The 21,271-nt window shown below is 40.1% G+C and overlaps 1 protein-coding gene across 5 annotated transcripts in view; it reads right to left on the minus strand.

Moving 5' to 3' along the window:
• Positions 1 to 21,271, minus strand: part of FER1L5 (fer-1 like family member 5) — a 79,581-nt gene that overhangs the window by 36,724 nt on the left and 21,586 nt on the right. For 4 of the 5 annotated variants that reach the window (XM_056813068.1, XM_056813067.1, XM_016427875.2 and 1 more), the window contains exons 7-19: positions 20,465 to 20,593; positions 19,275 to 19,340; positions 16,009 to 16,059; positions 15,528 to 15,558; positions 14,618 to 14,733; positions 14,291 to 14,414; positions 13,806 to 13,900; positions 11,931 to 11,999; positions 9,750 to 9,793; positions 8,977 to 9,059; positions 8,783 to 8,880; positions 8,301 to 8,429; positions 6,588 to 6,765 (exon numbers count right to left, since the gene is read on the minus strand). In XM_056813068.1, coding sequence (XP_056669046.1) covers positions 6,588 to 6,765; positions 8,301 to 8,429; positions 8,783 to 8,880; positions 8,977 to 9,059; positions 9,750 to 9,793; positions 11,931 to 11,999; positions 13,806 to 13,900; positions 14,291 to 14,414; positions 14,618 to 14,733; positions 15,528 to 15,558; positions 16,009 to 16,059; positions 19,275 to 19,340; positions 20,465 to 20,593 — 1,213 coding nt within the window. Of the gene's footprint in view, positions 1 to 6,587; positions 6,766 to 8,300; positions 8,430 to 8,782; positions 8,881 to 8,976; positions 9,060 to 9,749; positions 9,794 to 11,930; positions 12,000 to 13,805; positions 13,901 to 14,290; positions 14,415 to 14,617; positions 14,734 to 15,527; positions 15,559 to 16,008; positions 16,060 to 19,274; positions 19,341 to 20,464; positions 20,594 to 21,271 lie in introns of those variants that run through there. The other variant, XM_056813070.1, reaches the window with a different exon arrangement.

A 21,271-nucleotide genomic window follows, 5' to 3' on the forward strand; every position in this document is an offset into this window, starting at 1 on the left:
CCCCCCAAAACCTACCCCTCTTCCTTTGGGGATGGACATGGCTAGCCTTCTAGTCTCTCAGGTTTATAAACTTGACATTATTTTTGAATTCTCAATCCCTCTCATTTTATGTATCTAACTAGTTGCCAAACCCTGTCATTTCTACCTCCACATATCTCTAGGTTCCAAACCTCTTCACTCATATGGCATCCCCTTTCCATACCTTATTATAAGGATGATATTAGAAAAATGGATTGAGTTAGATACTTTAACAGATGAAAATGTAAATCACATTCACAGGCAGTTTGTGAAAAATGCATGCCCTGTGATCTGAAATTATTTTCGGAGTAACTGTTGAAATTGATTTAACATGGGTATTGATGAAATTAGGAGAATTGCAAAATATGTTTTCCAAGATGAGAAAGATAGGCAATCAGAAGAGAAAAACAAGGGGCAGCTGGGTGACTCAGGGAATTGAGAACCAGGCCCAGAGATAGGATGTCCTGGGTTCAAATCTGGCCTCAGACATTCCCTAGCTGTGTGACCCTGGGCAAGTCACTTAACCCCCATTGCCTTGCCCTTACCACTCTTCTGCCTTGGAACCAATACCCGGTATTGATTCCAAGATGGAAGGCAAGGGCTTAAAAAAAAAAGAGAAGAGAAAAATGATATAATTGATAACTTAACCAAAGAAATTAGAGAACTTAAATAAAAACCAAAATCCAATGAAGTACAGGAAAAAAACAGTAGCTGTACTAAGAACTTATAGACAACCCAGAAATAATTACAATCCCAGTCAATACAGACAAACCCCAAGATGTTTTCTTTGTAACAGACCTGGTCATCTCATGAGAGAATGCAGATTTAGGGGACAATTCTTTGGACATAGCTGCAGGGGAAACCGAGGCAATAGATTTAATTGCTTTAATGGATTAAGGCAAAATGGATATAGAAATTATGGGTTTAACAATGGATTTAATTATGCATTCCAGTATGGGAGACCAAACTACCCAAATTATTTTGATACTGGATGCTACATAATATAATTTACAAGCTGCAAACCTGATACCATGCAAGAATATATCAATCAAAGCAGGTGCTCATCCAAAATATTCCCTAGTAGCTGGTGGGAATCCTCAAAAACTTGATATACAAAAAGATGCAACTTCATTATGATTGTTTATGATTGTCTCTTAGATACAAGTGCTGCCAAATCGGTGTTGCAGAAATCCCCTGAGGAATGCAAAGTAGTGGGTTAAATGGAAGTTGTGGGTGTGACAGGTATCTATTAGATTATGTACTCCATACGATAAAATCTGGGGATTCGGTTTACATAAAAAAACTTTAAGTATTGAGTGTATTAGAGAAAGAAATATGGCTGCATTGCTTGCATGTGAAAAAAGCAACAGCAGAAGAGATTTATTTAGACAACATGGCTGCAGTCAAAAAGATATCAGAAAAAGAAGTATGAAATGAAGACAGAGACCAAGATCAAGACAAAGGAGAAAGACAACATAAAAGAAACATAGATGACAGCAAAAAGGACAACTGAACTGTAACAAAGACATTGAAAAACAAATCAGTGCAAAGAAGAGGAACACAGACTGATTATGGACATGAACTGTAAGATTTTTGTGCCATTCTAACATTACATTCTTTCATTATAATTGTGAACAAACACTACATAGTAACAACACAAAGACAGAAGACAGTAGCAGAGGAGGTAACTTTAAAGATTCGGTAAATATTCACTACAAAATAACATACACATATAGGACACATTTCTCACAAACTCTGCAACATCATAACCAGGTGATGAGTATCCATAGAAATAAATAAATACAGATAAATCACCTTGGGGAAATAATAATAATTGTACACATTAAAATAATAAGATCTTATCTCACAGGAAGACTATGGGTTCCTTGGAGATAAAAATCAAGAAAACATACATAACCTTCTAAAGAAAATATTTAAGGTTTTCTTAGACTATCTTAAAGGGGGAAGTTTATTTTCCTCTGCAACATGTAAATAGTTTGTACGTAACATATACATAGCTGTAGAAATTGTAGAGATCTGTATATTTATATAGATGTGTATATAGTTAAATTATTTAAAAGTTTTGATGTTAGTATAGTAAGTTGATTTTGAGTTTTTATGTAGTTAGTTTTGGTTTTCTGTATTAATGATAGAATAAGGTCTTAGCAAAGTAAAAAGTTTCTTTTGAATTGTTCAAATAGGATTTATAAAATGAAGTTTGCTTGAGTTTTGCATAGTTATTATTTTAGATAGACTTTAGTTTTTTGTAAAATGTAAGTTTGTAACTGTATTTTATTGTTTCAAAAGTTTTTCAAAAGTTTGCATTTTGTATTTTCCATTTTGAATTTCTGTAATTGTATGTTTTGCACTTGCATTTGTACAAATATATTTTCATTGAAATTTTCTTTTCTTTCATTTATATCCCTAGTATAGGTTAACATAGATAAAGTATAGCAATAAGAATAGGATAAGATAAGCATCAGATTAAGATTATTTTTAGGAAATATAATAATAAAAAGATTAGGTATAACTTTAGAATTACATAGAATAGTGAGCATACAGGAGAGATTTTTCATCTCTCCATATGCTCGAAGGGGGGAAATTGTAAGAATGATACTAGAAAATAAGTATTGTTTTATTCGTTTAGAGATAAGAAGTAAAGTGGCTAGCTTGAGAGAAGAATTGGAGTTTGAAGCAGAGCTTAGAGAGCATGTTAATTTCATATGTGACAGTTATAACCATTTTTCTATGTCAATTACTCTCTCTAGCAGTTGGGAGTTGCTCTCTGGCAGTTGGCAGAGACACACTCTCAGAGACTCTCAGGGCTGGAGGAGGTAACATCTTATCCTCTCTGTCTGAGGGAAAGATCTAAAGGAGTTCAGTGTTTTCCTTTCCCAACTTGGGAAACACTATTGAATATTAATTGTGGTTTTTAAAAATTGTTTAAATTCTGAGAAGACCAAAGAAAAACCTGGTCTTTGGTTTGGACTCATATCAGAGTCCAAACTGGATTCTTGTTGAGACCCAACCAGCTAGCCTTTGCTATTTTATAATTTGAAGGCAAAGTTAAGCTTTATAAGGATAATAGCGGTAGTTTTTATTTAGATAGTATAAATTTGGGTTAGTCAGATCAGGGAGGAGTAGTGTAGCCTGTGAAACACAGGAGAAGCAGTTCCTTGTGGAACCTGGGAGTTTATTTGGGTAACTTTAGAATCCCTTAGAATTAGAAATCCTTTATTTATCCTTATATATTTCAATAAATATTTTATGTTTATAATAAGAGTCTCTTTAGCATCCTTGTGCCTGGCCCTGAAGGGAAGTTCACATTTGAGCTTCACTTCATCACTGATTATCTCTATCAAAAGTATCCGAAAGTATCTGAACAGTTTGAACCTGATTGGTGAGTTAAACAGTTTTGAAAAAGTTTTGAACCTATATTGAAACAGTTTTTCTATCTAAATATTTTATTTTATAACTTGCCAAATTTTATTTTTACATTACCAAGCTTTCATTGCCTCTCTGTTCATCATCCCATCAACCTTGGGCTATTCCAATAGCCTCAGATTTGGTCTTTCTGCTTCCAGTCTTTCCCTGGGCATCTAGGTAGTGCAATGGATAGAACACTGGACTTGGAATCGGGGAAAACCTGTGTTCAAATCCAGCTTTAGACACTTGCTAGCTGAGTAACCCTGGGCAAGTCACTTGACCTCTATTTGCCTCAGCTTCTTCAATTATAAAATGGGGATATTAATAGCACCTACCTACCAGGTTTGTTGTGAGGATCAAATGAGATAATATTTGTAAAGAGTTTAGCATGTAGTAGGTACCATAGAAAGTTTTTCTTTTTCCTCTCATACTAATATATCTTCCACAAAGTTGTCAAAATTTTCTTTCTTGTCTTATTCCTTCCTTCCTTCCTTCCTTCCTTCCTTCCTTCCTTCCTTCCTTCCTTCCTTCCTTCCTTCCTTCCTTCCTTCCTTCCTTCCTTCCTTCCTTCCTTCCTTCCTTCCTTCCTTCCTTCCTTCCTTCCTTCCTTCCTTCCTTCCTTCCTTCCTTCCTTCCTTCCTTCCTTCCTTCCTTCCTTCCTTCCTTCCTTCCTTCCTCTCTCTCTCTCTCTCTCTCTCTCTCTTTCTCTCTCTCTCTCTCTCTCTCTTTCTTTCTTTCTTTTTTCTTTCTCTCTCTCTCTCTCTCTCTCTCTCTCTCTCTCCCTCTCTCTCTCTTTCTTTCTCTCTTTCTCTCTTTCTTTCTTTCTTTCTTTCTTTCTTTCTTTCTTTCTTTCTTTCTTTCTTTCTTTCTTTCTTTCTTTCTTTCTTTCTTTCTTTCTCCCCTTCCTTTCTTTCTCCCCTTCCTTTCCCTTCCCTTCCTTTCCCTTCCCTTCCCTTCCTTTCCCTTCCCTTCCTTTCCTTTTTCTTTCATTCTCTTAAAAAAATCAATACTATCAGTTCCAAAGCAGAAAAGTGGTAAGGGCTAGGCAATGGAAGTTAAGTGACTTGCCCAGGATCACATAAGTTAGGAAGTGTCTGAGGCTAAATTTGAACCCAGAACTGCCCATCTCTAGCTCTGGTTCTCTATCTACTGAGCAACCTTGCTGCCACCAAAGTAATTTTCTTAAAGCAGAGGTCTGACCATGCCATTTTCCTACTCCACATATTCCAGTGACTCTCTAATGCCTTTAAGATAAAAAAAAAAGAATATTTACTCCTTTAGATAGTATGTAAGGCCCTATTCACCTTTATAGTCTTCTTATATGTAACTGCCCTTCTTACATTAATCAGGTCTTCTTGTGGTTCCCCATACATGACTCTACATCTGTCTATGTATCTGCACAGACTGTCCCCACACCTGGAAAGTTCTCCCTTCTACTTCAGGATATTGGAATCACTTGTTTCCTTCAAGACTCAACTAAATCACTACTTTTTTTTTTTTTAATCTTTACCTTCCATCTTAGAATAAATACTAAGTTTTGGTTCCAAGGCAGAAGTGGTAAGGACCAGGAAATGGGAGTTAAGTGATTTGCCTAGGATCATACAACTAGGAAGTGCCTGAGATTAAATTTGAACCCATGACCTCCAGTCTCTAGGCCTGGCTCTCCATCCATTGGGTCACCCAGTGGCACCCCCTAAATCACCATTTTTTTTCATGAAACCTTTTCTCATCCCCTCCCCTGCTATTTCTGTCTCTTTCAAAGTTGCCTTTTATTTTTTCCATTTGTTTATTTTGTATATATAATTTATGTGTATATTGTTCCTCTCTCACACGCATAGCCCTCCCACCTTATAGGATATTAGTTCCTCAAGGGCAGGGACTTTTTTTTTTTTGTATCCCCAGGGTCCAGCACAGTGTCTGGCACCTAGTAGATACTTAAAATACTTCTTGTTGGTTGATTTCTATCTTTTGCTCTTTCTTCTCTCTTCTTAATCAATACTATAAATAGAACAAGACCTGTCAGTTCTACCACAGACATGTTTCTTACAATTCTTTACTCAGCTCTGATATCACTCTCATTATCAATCAACCCCTTTTCTTGCTCCCACAAGTCCAAAGGTGAGGAGGGACTGGTGCATAAGTCACAATCCCTTTAGACCCACCCAGCCATAAGGAAAAATCCTCTGAGGGAAGTGGTCTAAGAAGGCTGCTAGGAAATATTTGCCCAAAGACCAATAGGCATCCATCTCCGGTGTTCTGATCTCCTTGACAATGCCTGGAGAAGACATGGCTAAGACAACATTATGTTCATTTTTTAAAAAAGGTAATAAATATTAGAGAATTCTTGAGTCAAAAAGGAATGAGAGGGGGGACAACTAGATGGCTCAGCCAAGCCAAGATATAGGAGGTATTGGGTTCTGATCTGGCCATAGACATTTAACCCTTATTGCCTAGCCCTTACTGCTATTCTGCCTTAGAACCAATATACAGTATTGATTCTAAGATTGTAGGTAAGGGTTTCGGGAAAAAAAAATGAGATGCCTGGGTTTATTTAATTACAGGATTTGGGGAAAGGGTGGAGATACGTTTAGAACTGAGACTAGAAGTAACAAATGGGGTTGGGGAGTGCACAAGAAGTAGATGGGAACAGATAGGAATAAAAAGGGGTAATAATGAGGAGGAGTTTGGAAAGCATAGTCAAGGTGCTGAGTTAGTGCAGTAATGGTGAACCTATGGCATGGGTGCCAAAGATGACATGTAGAGTACTCTATGTGGGCACATGTCCTCCCTCCCCTAGTTCTTTACTAGAAAGGCAGATGGACTTAGGTGGAACTGTTCCCCTCCCCCTCACCACATCCCCTCCCCCTCTGCCTGGCAGCCCAATGGGAGCTCTTCCTCCCTCCCAGTGTGGGCTAAGGTGGAGCACACCTGGCACTTGGTTAGGGGAAAGAGCACAGTACGTGGTCTCTGGGCAGATGAATGGCAGAGCACTAGGTCTGGGGGGGTGGGGTGGGGGCAGGGCCTGGCATTCTATCTCTAAAAGGTTCACCATCACTGAGTTAGTGAGAGCAGGGAAGGTGGAAGAGTGGAACATTTAGTTCATGGGTCAAAGGAGCAAGAGAAAATGAGATTTGACTATTTACCATCAAATACTGCTTGGCTATATGGAGTGGTAGAAGCCAGTGGCTTGTAATTCAGGTCCATTTTGTTACCATAGTGGCCAATGGTAACCTCGAAGTGAATCAAGTCCTCAAAGGCAGGCATCATGGTAGAGGAGAGGAAGATGACACACAGTCCATAATCTTTTTTGCTCAATCCACTCTGGTCAATGAAACAACCCCAGTCCCAAATTCAAGTCAGCAAGGGAATGGACAAAGCTATAATAGGAGAGGTAAGGATGAGATAGCCATCTAGAGTTACTGAGGGGTATGCTTTGCCACCCAAAGAAGAGATCTGGGTCTCTATCCATCTAAACATTGTTCTCATCAGGTTTTTTCCTTCCTCAAAAGCCTACAGTGGCTCTATATTGCGAAATGTATTTAACACAGATTCTTTTGTCTTTCTCATATTTGCCTCTCTCACCTAAATTTTCAAAATAGTATCCAAAATTAATGTCTTGGCCTCCAACTCTCTCCCTTATATAATCCATATTCAACTTAGCTGCCACCCCCTCCTCAAAAAGCTTCAGTGACTCAATATTGACTTTGGATCAAATTCAAACTCCTCTGCTGGGCATTTAAAGCCTTTCATAATCTAACCCAAATCTACCTTTCCAGCCTTATTACACATCACTCCCCTTCATATCGTGAGGGAATTGAGGGGATTAGGAGAAAAGTGGTTAATTGTGGGAACTGAGTGAACCACTCTGATTCCATCTTGTGACTATAATTCTGGAGCTAGCTTAGTTTTCTTTCTATTCAATCATGGGCCTAGTCCAAATTCTGTCTTGTGAGAAAAGTTTATTTAATTGTGGGAATTGAGAGAGAGAAAATCTTATTACATTGTTTGAACCCAGTCCTGTGTGGCTGGGAAACTGGACCACCTATAGCTGCTGTTTAGAGACCGTTAATCAAGGATTTAGGACCTAGATTATGTTGACCAGAAATGCAGTCAAATCCTAAAATTAATTCAAGGAGTTTTCTTATAATTGTGCATCTCAATCAACCTATATATCTTATCTGAAAACTGGCCCCATACTGATCAATCAGTTATTGTTTTGATGCCCCTTTAATCGTTGGGGTGGAGTGAGATACCTCTTTTTCTGAATTCAGGGAATTGCATCTGTTCACTCTCTCCCTCACAATTTACTCCCAAATCTTTCATCTAATTTAGACATCAGATTATCTAATGTTGCATTGCTTCTTTTTAGTTGGTCTTATTTGAATAATTGTTTTTACTGTATAAAAATCTGTCTCGCCTGTGTTTAGGGTCCAGTCAGTATGCTCAGAAGATGAAGCCTTTGTTTCCTCAATTTGCTTGTTACAATATACTTTATGGTGTTAACACCAAACTGGGAATATTTGTTGTTCTGCAGGATGACATTCAATTCCCTCCCATTCATTCAGGCAGTCCCCCATATCTGAAATGCACTCCCTCATATCTCTAGGTCTTAGAATCCCGGGTATCAAAAAGGATTAATTCAAAAGCTCCTTTTTGATACCCGGGATTCTGAGGCTTTTCCTAGGGGTGGGAAGAAAGGAACTAACACTTGGGGAGATCTGGAAATTTCTCATGTAGAAGATGGTGCTTTACTGGAGTTTTGAAGGAAGCTAGGAATTCTAAGAGACAAAAATGAAGACGTATAACATTCTAGGCATGGAGACCAGCCAGTACAAAGGCATGGAGAGAAGAATTACCTCTATAAAGGTAGAAGTAATCCTAGAGGGAAAAAATCTTGTTTTCATCTCTTGGATTCCAGTGACTAATTCCATTAAGACTCTACCTCGATAAATTAAGCCTTCTTCAGTTGAGGTGAGGAGAGGGAACTAGGACAGAAGGGAGAGAGAAACAAGGTGTGAATATAGCAAGCAAACAAAAGCAGAAACAAAAACTCCCTTGGTGAAGACTCACAGCATAATTGATTTCCCACCCCTAGATGGGAATGCTGAACTCTAGTAGTTATAGGCCAGGGTATTTACTTGTCCTTCATCTACTGCTCCAGGAAGGACTGGTTGAGACTCTTAGGACTTCATGCAGATGCATAGCTTCTAATGCCAGGGTATTGGTGAAGGAGATGTAGTGGGATGTTTCTGCACCTCCAGGTGTTTCTTACTGATGGTCTACAGGTTGAGAGTCACTCCCCTCCCATAGTTCTCCACAGTCAAAATGAAGGACTCACAGGCTCTTCATCCAGGAAGCTCTGGGATAATGCCTTCTCTCCCCCATGAAGAATGATGTAGCTAGGACCAAAACAGGGCAGGAAACCTGAGAATGTTCCTGAGAACAGAGAGAGGAGGTGCTATTAGACAGGGTAAGGAGGGGAGAGGATGACTCCCAAGGAGCCAGGAAAGTAGAGGGGTCTACCCTAATTACCTCTAGAGTAAGCTCCGATGGAAGAGATATGTGTGATGTTTAGACTGGCTGTCCCAATCACATCATTATGTCTGCTTTTGTTCCTGGGAATAAACAAAGATCTAGCTAAGCTCCAACAGGTTCCCTCCTCTCCTCATTTCTATTATTTCATCCTGGATGAACTTCTGTCTCTAAATTATTCCTTTATCCATTCAACCAACTCAAAGTAACTTTTTAAAAAGCCCTTACCTTCCATCTTAGAATCAATATTGGATATTGGTTCCAAGGCAGAAGAATAGTAAGGGGTAGGCAATGAGAGTGAAGTGACTTGCCCAGGGTCACACAGCTAGAGAATGTCTGAGACCAGATTTGAACCCAGGACTTCTTGCTCCTAATCTACTGAGCCAACCAGCTGCCCCCTTAACAAGTAATTATTATGTATCACACACTGTGCTAGGTTCTAGGGACAAAAAGACAAAAATCTGCCCTCAAGGAATTTATATTCTATTGGGGATTGGGTTGAAAAGCATTGTGGATGTAGATGAGTAAATTCCCCAAATACACAAAATAAACCCAAGTCACTTTCTTGTGGGGCTTACTACCAACTGGAGGAATTAAGATTGCTCTTCCTTGGAAGGTAGTTTGAGAATTGAGACTTAAAGGAAATTAGGAATTCTAAGAGACAAAGATGAAGAGAATATTTCAGATGTGGGCAAGAGCCCCAAGGTGGGAGATGACAGATTGTGTACTAGGAATGGCAAATGGGATATTTTGACTGGACTACAGGTACTTACCAGTCAAGAACCCTCAGCTTGATATGGTTGGTCATACAGGGTAGCTGCAATAGGAAGGTTGGAATAGTGATGGGTAAGGTGCTTAGATTTTCAGGATTCCCAATCCCCTAGGGTGCCTTGGTGAATTAATTAACCAGTACTAAGGATAATACATTCAGTTCAAATGAATTAGATTCAAATAGTAAGTACCAATGTGTACCGAGTACTATACTAGACATTGAAGGAGACACAGTTTAGATAACATGGTCCTGGTCCTCATGAAGTTTTGTGCCATCAACTGCCTGAGGCAGAGTTCTTTTTTCTGAGGTCTTCAAGTAAAAGTTGGATGGCTTTTGGGTATAGTGGAGAAGGAATTCTTTTCTTTTCTTTTCTTTTTTTATAAAAGTCATTACCTTAATCTAAGAATTTTTATTAGGTATGGGTTCCAAGACAGAAGAGTGGTAAGGACTAGGCAATTGGGGTCAAGTGACTTGCCCAGGGTCATATAGCTGGACCATGCATGAGGTCAGATTGGAATCCAGGACCTCCCCTCTCTAGGCCTGGCCCTCTGTCCACTGAGCCACATCGTCATCATCATCATCAAATTGAATAAGTGTTTGATTAAATGGTTGCTCAGATCCCTTCTAATTCTGCAATTCTGTCCTCTTGGGACATGGGCTAGGCTTTTTACATAGGTCCAAGGGTTTAATTCTCAATGTTGCTTATGGTGTACAAAGCATCAGCATCAGTTTGTAATTCAGATATCTTTGTACACTTTGTGCTCTTGATTTCATTACATTCTTTGCTGCCTGGTTCCCTCTGCCTACCAACTTTCATGAATCTCTTTATTCTAAAAGTAACTGCCCCAATCCTGCTGGCTTGTTAAGCTTTTTTTCACTGCCAAACCTCTAGAAAAAATGCTCTAATCATTATCTTCAGTTCTTCACCATCCTTTGCTTCTAAACTCCATGTAATCTGCCTTCCATACTTGTCCCTCCCTTGAAGTATCTCTTTCCAAGGCTACCAATAAACTTATCACCAAATCCAATGGCTTTTTCTCAGTCCTCATTCTACGTGATTTCTGTAACATTGGGTTTGAGAGTCTTCCTACTTGAATTTCATGGTTCTCTTATCTAAGAATTCCTTCTCAGTCCCAATCATTGCCTGGTTTTTCTTTTTTCCTTTCCCTTAATGAGATTGAGCTGAATGAGGCCCAAAGACCCTGATTCAGCTAAATTTAGCCAGCAGAGTAGTCTGTAAGAGCTTGAGAAATATTTGCTAAGTTTCAATTGGATTGAAGTTAAGCACATAAAGCCTCCGAGCAGCCAAAATAGAGCACCTCTTAGGCTCTTTCTTGGAATCATTTCTTCTTATTCCAGAGACATTCTAATAAACTTAAGTTCCTGGCTTTCCAGTTCACAGTATATGGGAAGCTGTCAGAGTGGGGCTAATGAAATTGTAGAATTAAAAACATTTAGAAAAGCAAGAAGTGATACTTGATGGGGAAGAAGAGAGAAATTCTAAAGAACAGACCCAAGAACTCACAAATCACAGCATCTTGGAGCCATGGAGGGTAGGGGCCACCAGCTCATCACATCTCATACGTGGAGGGTTATTACTGTGACCATGAGGCCTTGAGTCATCAAAAAAAAAGGCAAGCTTATATTGAGATCATTTTGCTTAAGGAGTCAGGGGAGTGCATAAAACACCTTAAGGACTTCCAATAAAAATGGTTTTAAGAAGAGAAAGCTCAGGGGGAGCTAGGGAGCTCAGTGGATAGAGAGCCAGGTCTGGAGATGGAAGATACCAGGTTCAAATGTGACCTCTACACTTCCTAGCTGTGTGACCCTGGACAAGTCAATTAACCCCAAATGCCTAGCCCTTACCACTCTTCCTTAGAATCAATTGATTCTAAGACAGAAGGTAAAGGTTAAAGAAAGAAAAAGGGAAGATTAAAGGGATGAACTCCAGTTATTTGCCAAAAGACCAGAATAATTCCTTCTCAGTTATTTGCCAAAAGACCAGAATAATTCCTTCTTGATAGCGAGGACTCGCTACTGAAGCACTCTCCCATTCTCTTTCTCTCAGTTTTCACCCCTCACTTCTGCCTTTATTGTTCCCCCTTTCCCTTTGAGGCCCATGTTTAAAGAAGGGCCAGCTGCTGAGAATCTCTTCTGGGTCCCTAGGGGTAAGATGTTTTACCTGAACAGAGAATTTCAGAGTCTGTTCCCACCTGGGCTTCTCTGTGTGCATCCTCGGTTTAGTTTTGAGCTGGAGGGTATTCAATAGTAGAGTTAGCTGTTGCTGCTGCTATGGGTTACTTATCAGTTTACTCCCATTCCTCACTTCCCCATCCAACTTGCCACTGATTCAAGGAACCTTCCTTTTCTAGACCTCTTGGGGTATTTGTCTGTATGCCAGCCTAGGCTCAAGTATCCCTATTAGGAGCCTAGATATGCTAAGAGTTGGAGCCAGAAGGGACCCTAGGGGTCATCAAACTTAATCTTCAGAGAGGTTAGGTGACTTGCCCAAGATCACACAGACCTTAAGCAGGAGAGGCAAGAAGGGAAATTTATATATGTATATATATATATATATATATATATATATATATATATATATATATATATATATATATAGATAGATAGATAGATAATGAGCCTTGAGAGTTGGAATATAATCTAGACGCTGAGTTCCACCCCTGGAGTATATAGTTGATAGAAGCCGGAATGCCACCCTCCAGGGAGGGTTACAAGTTTAAAATCTCGGTCCTGGGGCCAACTAGAATCTCTACCCTTTGCTAGATTATTCATTTCAATCAATTAATATTTACTAAACATTGGGCTAGGTATTGGGGAGAAAAAGGCAAAATGAAAAGTCTTAGGATCATAAATCTAGGGCTGGGAGGGAGCTTGGAGGTCATCTAGTCCAACACCCTCATTTTGTAGTCAAGGAAACTGTGGCTCAGGGATGTTAAGTGTTTTGTCTGAAGAGGGCAGAGGGATGCAATCATAAGAACATCTCTAAGAGACAGTAGTTTTAATCTTTCCTGGAGACTTTCCTTCTACTGTGTCAGGACTATGCCGACAGATGTTAAACAACCTCTTGGGGGCAAGGGGCATAGGGTAGTGCTAATTTAAATTTCATCTGAATTAGTCGATCTTTCTCCATTACTTTCTTAATTCTACACAACTAACAAAATATATCAAGTGCTGATTTATAGAGCTTACTGATTTCCAGGGTATAAATGCTCATGTTGAGTTAAAAAACATAAACCGGGGGTAGCTGGGTAGCTCAGTGGATTGAGAGCCAGACTTAGAGATGGGAGGTCCTAGGTTCAAATCTGGCCTCAGCCACTTCCCAGCTGTGTGACCCTGGGCAAGTCACTTGACCCCCATTGCCTAGCCCTTACCACTCTTCTGCTTTGGAGCACAGTATTGACTCCAAGACAGAAGGTAAAGGTTTAAAAAAAAACAAAAAAACAAAAAACAAAAAAACATAAACCTTTACCTTTCATCTTAGAGTCAATACTATATATTCGTTCCAAAGTAGAAAAGCAGTAAGGGTTAGACAATGAAGGCTAAGTGACTTGCCCAGGGTCACACAACTAGGAAGTGTCTGAGGTCAGGTTTGAACGTGGGACCTCTTGTCTTTAGGCCTGGCTCTCAATCCACTGAGCAACCTAGCTGCCCTCTCACACTAAAAATTTAAAAGTTCTCTATGTTAGAAGATGGCTCTGGCATATTCCTGGAATATAACATGGAGACAATGGGCCCATCATTTGAAAAAACAAAGAACTAGAGTTAAGAAAATTGAGTGGGTGAAAATTTATTTAAAAAACAAACAAACACAGTATGTAAAGGGGCCTTAGATACTCTGTAGTTTAACTCCCCCATTTTACAGATGATAAACCTGAGCCCCAGAGAGTTTAAGTAATTTTTTGAAGGTCACAGAACTGTTAAGTGGAAGATCAAAGAAAAAAAACCTGGGTCTCCTGGCCCCTTGTCTCCAGACTTTTCTGCTAATCTATACTACTTTCTGATACCACTTCCCTCTCAGAGCCTGTGACTCACTTACTATTTGTCCAGCTATTTCCAACTCCAGTATTGGATTCATTATGCCTTTTATCTCCCTGACAGTGTGGGAAAAGAGCCTGGACGTCACAGCAGTTTCTGGGAAGCAAGGAAATGGGGTCATAAGAGAACGCCTACATTAACATGATACATTAGGAATTTTCAAGAAGGCCCTCTCCTCCCTGGGGTGGGGGGTGGGGGGGTGGGGGGGTTCCTTTTCCCCAAATAGGATGGGTAAGTCAAACAGTAGGGAAGGAGGGGAGCCTTGAGATGCCCCCTGAACTAGAAGGCCCACAGCAGGTCAAGGAGAGGGGAGCCCATCTGAAAAAGTCACAGCAGGGTCAAAACAAAGGGAGTTATGGGGGATCTCTCACTTAACCTTTCCTCTATAAGGGTCAATGTCAACATCATAGTTGGGATGGAAATAAGACTATGGTAATAAGACAGAATGTGTTGGGAGTCAAGCAGGCATGGGGCCCCTGGCTTTACTGAGGTGCAGGTCTTCAGCTAAGTAGATAAGGAACTCAAAGTTAGCTAATCGAATGGGGACTGTGGCGGAGATGAAGAGATCCTTCTCTGTTGGACCAGTCTCATGCAATTGTCCATGATCCACCTGGAAAGATAATTCAAATGATGGTGACAGGGCCTCCTTGGAGGCCTGGGTTGAGGCCCAGGGGACACTGCCCTCTAACCTCCCACTCATAGAACTCCAGGCCCCTAATGCCATCTCCTATAGAAGAGATGTCTAAGTCAGACTAAGGCCCCACAGATGTCATGTAGAAAGTAGCCATGGCCAGTTTGGGTGCACAGCCTCACCGGAGCGAGGTCTCCAATGCCGAGGACAGAGATGGTGACCTTCAGGTAACCCCTGATCCCCAAGGTGGGTTTACTGGAATGACAGAGGCCTAGCCACTTCCTCATGAGGGTATGTCCTGTGTGGAGAGAGAGGAACATATTCCTTGTGTTGAGTCTCAGGGCTCTCCCATCTTTCCCTTAACATCAATCAGGGTGTATTGATGTAGGGCTAATTACATGACAGTATTAGCATCTTCCTAAAACTTAGAGAAAAAGGGAAGTCATTAATGGTGGCCCACTCAGGCAAAGAGTGCTCTATCAAGATGGCGCCTCAAAGTAAGGCCTGTGGGAAAGGGAACCATTATATTAGTTTCTAAGACAGAAGGTCATCTGTAGTGATTATTGACCTTGACTGAATGCAAACCTAAGATCCAAACCTAAATTCCTTAATTCTTAAATACAATCCTATCTCAGTTTCAGTTACAATGTCAGTAAAATTCTTAACTCCCACTACCCAATTCCAATTTGTTAACCCCAAATTCTCACCCCAAATCCTGACCTGTATCAGAAATATTTGTAGAGTTTATGATTTTTATCTAAGGTGAGAACCCTTTTTGGAGAAAAGGTACCAGAAATGATATGTGCAATCTCCCATATTATTCCCAATATAAGGGATGACCTACACATGTATGAATTGTATATATATATATATATATATTTATGTACATATTGTCTTTCTTCTCCAATGGAATCCAAGGTCCTTGAGGGCACAGACTATTTCTCCTATGCCTTTGTAACTCCAGCACATAACAAAATGCCTGCCACATAGTAGGTGCTTAATAAATGTTTGCTGGCTAATTGATTTCTAGGTATCAACTCCCAGACTCACTTGTTTCAGAACAATAGTATATATGTAGCAGGCATCACCTACCTGGAGAGCGGTAGATGGTCCCAATATCTATCTAAACAGACAAAAGGAAGAGACAAATTAGGGATGCCAGTCTCTCTATAGAGCCTTAACTAGATAAGGAATGTTGGTTTCCCACCACCACCACAGGAAAAACCTATTTTTCATCACTGGATGTTCAAATATGTGGGGAAAGAGATCAAAGGATGGTGGAAGGTTGTCAAAGGGACTATTGTCAAGGGATTCTGTATTAACCATGTTAAAGGAAAGTTCTGAAATAAAAATTAAATAAATTAACTCTTAAAAAAAAAGTTCACTTCCTTCTCAGAAAAAGTCTCTATGAGGACACCATAACTGCATGAGATGGGCCAGAGCTGTTATCTTTCTGACTTAGGATTCTGTCTCTGGCAGAGACATGGAGGAGCATATATTGACTTCACCAAACTGGAGTACAGGACACAAAAAGGTTAAGGACCTCTGATTAAAGAGCTCAGTTGCCACTCACCTGGCATGCCCCAATCTCTGATTTGGATCTTCTTGCACGGGAGTCCATCACCTGTGGACCAAGTTTCCAGAAAGATTCAAATTCTTTGTAAATTCTCTTGCCCCCAAGGAGGGCATGGGATGTAGATATAGTGGGTAGGGTCTTTCCTTCTAGTTTAGGTCTTTTCCCACTGGATCTCTCTAGTATGTGGAGAAGGAAGGGTATAGAAGTAGGAGTAGACATTCACTTTTCATAGACAATAGGAAATATCCTTCCTTCCTCCCTCACTGCAGTTCCAACTTTAAGACTGGCCAGAGAAACAGCTATGTGGTACAGTGGATAGAGTGCCAGGCTTGGAGTAGGGAGGACATGGGTTCAAGAGGACATGGATTCAAATCTGACCTCAGCTACTTCCTAACTATGACACCCTGGGCAAGTCACCTAGCCCTTACTGCTTGTCTTTCTTGGAACAAATACTTAGTATTGAAGATAAGGGTTTAAAAAGAATGGATACTAAGACACGGTAAGAGTTTTAAGGAAGAAAAAAAAGACAGACTGGAGACCCATTCAACATGCCTCTACTAGGAAGTCTTTCCTGACTATCCCTTTCTCCCTCCACAATATTTTCTCCCTTCTTTGAATTTCTGCAGTACTTGGAACTGGCATCCCACAATTTGGCACTTCATTCTATTTTCTAGTATTAGTACCTAGGGAGGCACAGAGTTGTAGAGGATAGAGAGCTAGCTTTATGATCAATCAATAGAACGTAAGTATTTATTAAGCAACTGTTGGATAGGTAGGTGGCACAGTGGAAAGTGCTGGGCTTATAATCAGGAAGATACATTTTCATGAGTCGAGTCTGGCCTCAAACACTTATAGCTGTGTGATCCTGGGCAAGTCACTTACCTTTGTTTGCCTCAGTTTCCTAATATATAAAATGAGCTGGAGAAGGAAATGGTAAACCACTCCAGTATCTTTGCCAAGAAAACTCCAAATAGGGTTATGAAGAATCAGACAACTGAAATGACTGCACAAAAACAAAACAGAGTTCTGTGCCAGAGACTATACTAAGCAGTGGAACTCTGGAAGTCCTGGGTTAAAATCCCAACCATGACATGTATGGCCCAGATTGTCCTTGAGCAGGTCATATAACCTCTTATAATCTCAGCACTCAAAGACTCCAAATGACAAAATAGCTGTTTGTTGATGGAGTTTTGTCATAGGAAGTTGCCTTATTCCTGGACAGCAAAAACTTTATCTTCTACCTAGTATAGGTAGACCTACCTGTATCTACCTATCTCCTCTATGTCCTGGTTATTTACTGACTTTGTGATCTGAACCAGGAAGCTCTTTGCTTACTCTGGGGACTCTGGGGTTTTCCTCACTTTTTACAAAAATCTGTCACTAAAACAAAATAAGACCATGGCTTTCCTATGCTTTAAACTGCTTAAGAGTGGTGTTCTCAACATAGGCTGCTATATTCAACCAATACTTGCCATTTCTTTTTGGACTCCTCTAATGCCTAGCATGGACGTGGGTATTTTGGCACATTTGGGGGAGAGGTGCCCAGACCACTAGAGTTCATTTGTGAAGGGAACTCCCAGCCGTGAAACTCTTTCTACCAGTGCAGGTCAGCATCTACTCTGCACCTTCTGGTCTTTGAGGGTTGCCTGGGCCTGTGAGGGGTCAAGCGACTTCTCCAGGGTGGTACAGCCAGTATTTATCAGAGGTAACTGGAATCTAGGTCTTTCTGATTCTGAGATGGGATCTCTGTCAAATACATCTATTTCAAATTATTTGAAAGATCCTAGATTTCATCAATATGGATGCAGATTCTTTATATTTTAGATGCAATTTCACAGGATGGCGTGAACAAGAAAGCTTTCAAAATAGTGGCTAACTGAAGACAACAGACAATATTGAGCTTATTACTGGGTTCACGACTTTCCAGAATGGTTGGAGTTTCCAGAGCTTGACTGCTGCCTTGGAGAACATAGGCATTGAATCATGCCCTAATGAGGCATCAGTAGGATTTTTGTTGACTAAAATGAGATAATCTGATGAAATATTATTGTACCATAAGAAATGATAAACATAGAGGGCAGCTAGGTGGCTCAGTGGGTATAGTGCCAGATTTGGAATTGGGAGGACCTGGGTTCAAATTTGGCCTCAGATATTTCCTAGCTGTGTGACCCTGGGCAAGTCACTTAACCCCATTTGCCTTGCCCTTACCATTCTTCTGCCGTAGAACCAAAACTTAGCATTGATTCTGAGACAGAGGGCAAGGGTTTAAAAAAAGAAAAGAAAGATGAGCAGGTTAATTAAAAACAAACTAACAAACACACATGGAAAGACCTATATAAAAATATGAAAAGTAAAATTAGTCAAACCAGGAGAACATTATGTACAGCTAAAGAAATAATGTTGGAAGAATGACTTGTGAAGGTCCACCTCCAGAGAAAGAACTGATAAGGAGAAACATGAAAGACTATATGTGTGTGTATGTATTTTTTTTCTTATCTGTATATATTTTTTCTTGAGTTTTTAATTTTTTAATCAAATGATGCCTTCTGTAGTACAGGAGGGGAGGAAGGAAGGGAAATACCTGGGAATTTTGATGTAACCAACAAATAAATTTAAGGAAAAAATAATTAAAATGAGTATAATTTTTGGAAAGTGCTTAGCATTGTGCTTGGCACAAAGTAGTTGCTTATTAAATGCTTTCTCCCTTCTCCTTCCCTTTTCTCTAACATAACTAGGCCCCCTTTGGCTAGAGAACATGGACCTATGTCAAGGCACCAATAACATTGGACCACAGTCCATATATATGAGTGTTTAGGCTGTTAGGTGAATGAAGGAGGAAGGAAGCACAGATTTATTAAGCACCTACCATGTGCCAGTCACAGTGCTAAGCACTTAATATATATTATCTCACTTGATTCTCCTAACAACTCTGAAAGGTAAGTGTTATCATCATTCCTATTTTACAATTGAGGAAACTGAGGCAAACCAAAGGTTAAATGACTTGCATAGAGTTAAAGAGACTGAAGTTGAATTCAGATTTCTCTGACTCTGGGCCCAGTGCTCTATCCATTGTGTTACCCTAGTGGCTGAAGTCATAGACAACTTTAGATAAGCTGGCCTCTACCCCAGAAAAGTAAAGGGAGAAAAGGACAGTTTGCTCAGGAATGAAGTATTATGGGAAATATTTCTAAACATCAGTTCTGCCCCAAACCAAAGAAGGTCATTGATGCTGGAGAATAAGGAAAACTAATTTACTTCCTTACGCGAATTGCGATGATTTCTTCAAAGATTTCTGTGGGAGAGACATGGTGGAAATTATGGAAGAATTTCTGGAACAAAAAGAAAGAGATGGGGTATATTGGGGCAGGGAATGATAGAGAAGGGAGTGGTTAATCATAAAGTTCATAGAATCATGGATCATAGGATCACTACAGATAAAAAGTTGGAAAGGGCCTCAAAGACCATCTAACCCAAACTCTCCGTTTTATAGTTTAAGAAACTGAAGCCTGAGATCATATAAGTAGTAAGTGTCAGAGGTGGGATTTGAGGTTTTCATTTGCTTTTTCTTTAAAAAACAAAAACGGGGCAGCTGGGTAGCTCAGTGGATTGAGAGTCAGGCCCAGTGTCAGGAGGAGTTGGGTTCAAATGTGACTTCATATACTTCCTAGCTGTGTGACCCTGGGCAAGTCACTTGACCCCCATTGCTTAGTCCTTACCACTCTTCTACCTTAGAACCAATACATAGTGTTGATTCTAAGATGGAAGGTAAGGGTTTAAAAAAGTTTTCATTGGTAAGTTTTAATCTTGCATTGATATATGCAGCTGCTCAAATATATGAATGCTACTTTCCAAAATGTGATGACATATTACCTTATTGCTTTCTCTAAGACATCAGGGATTAGCTTTAGAATCCCAAACCTCAGAAAAATGTTCCTATCTTCTTTACCTAATCCCTAGCTGGGAGCTTCTCGTGATAGCATCCACATTAGCCAAAAATCCAGTCTCATGTTCCATTATTTTACACTAAAGGTCTGGAACTTTCATTAGGGCTCGCCACACTGCAGCAATGAGAGGTGGAGAGAGTAGTGTTTAGGAAGCCTAAAGAGCTCACAGAACGGGATAAAATAGGATGGAAGAGACCTGAGCAAACATGTAGTCCAAAGTCCTCATTGCACAGATAAGGAAACTGAGTTTCTTAGAAACCTTAAAAGTCCTGCAGAAAAATTAGAGGATACCAGTGGCCATCACCTTCCTAAGGAGCCCCATAGCTTGTTCTCAGGTCCTTGTCCCAGCTCAAACCTAGCCCAGGGAAAACATCCCAGTGTGGGACAGAGCTTTATCCCTCTCTGGTCGTAATTATTTTCAGGAAAAAAAAAATGCTTAGGAACCAAGGTTGGTTATTCCCCATTTCCCCTATTCTTTTCTTCCCTTCTCCCATTGCTTTGAGGCCAACCTCATTGAAGAAAGGGTTGATTCCTTTCTTGATCCGAGTCCGATACAATTTATTTCCAATTAATATCTTCACCACTGGTGCAATGTTGTTTCCATGGAGCTGGTGGGCTCCAAATATCTTCACCTGAACCTAAAGGGAAGGAGAGAAGTTGTAGCAAGTTGAGCCAGCTCAGACTACCCTTCTCAAACAGGGATCCAAAGGATCTCCCTTGGTCAGCCCATAGATTGGGCATTAAGCTATACATTATTAAAAATAAATAAAAAGAAGACTCCAAAAACACAAAGGAGAGGAAACACTTTTGGTTGGATGTGGGCATATGTTGGAAATTGCAACAGTGTGAAAATTCCTGTGATTTTTCTGCCTCCCTCCTTGTTCAGGCCCCTGTCAGAAGAGACCATATAGGCTTAGAGCAGGAAGGAACTTTAGAGACTGTTGAGTCCCCTACTAACTTGCTCTCTTATTTTACCCCAGATGATGTAACCGAGGCTCAGAGAAGTGACTAAGAAAGAAAGCAATAGAATTGAGAATCAAACTCAAATTTTCTAACTCCTCATCCTGAGCCCATTCTGTTGTGCACTGGTACCTTCCTGATATTCTATCTGAATTGCCCAGGAGTCTCAACTCTCTCCTGGCTTTGATCAGATTAATTTTCCCAAGGCCTAGTTTTAATCTTGTCCTTCCTTTGTTCATTGTTCTTCAGTGGCTGCCTGTTGTTTAGTCTAAATTGTTGATTTTCTGTTTCTTTTTTGTTATTGATATATGCAAGGATGTGTATTTTGTTTCCTCCATTAGACTGTTTAGTCCTAA

This window comes from Monodelphis domestica, chromosome 1 (genome assembly GCF_027887165.1).
Source record: "Monodelphis domestica isolate mMonDom1 chromosome 1, mMonDom1.pri, whole genome shotgun sequence".
NCBI classification, from domain to species: domain Eukaryota; kingdom Metazoa; phylum Chordata; class Mammalia; order Didelphimorphia; family Didelphidae; genus Monodelphis; species Monodelphis domestica.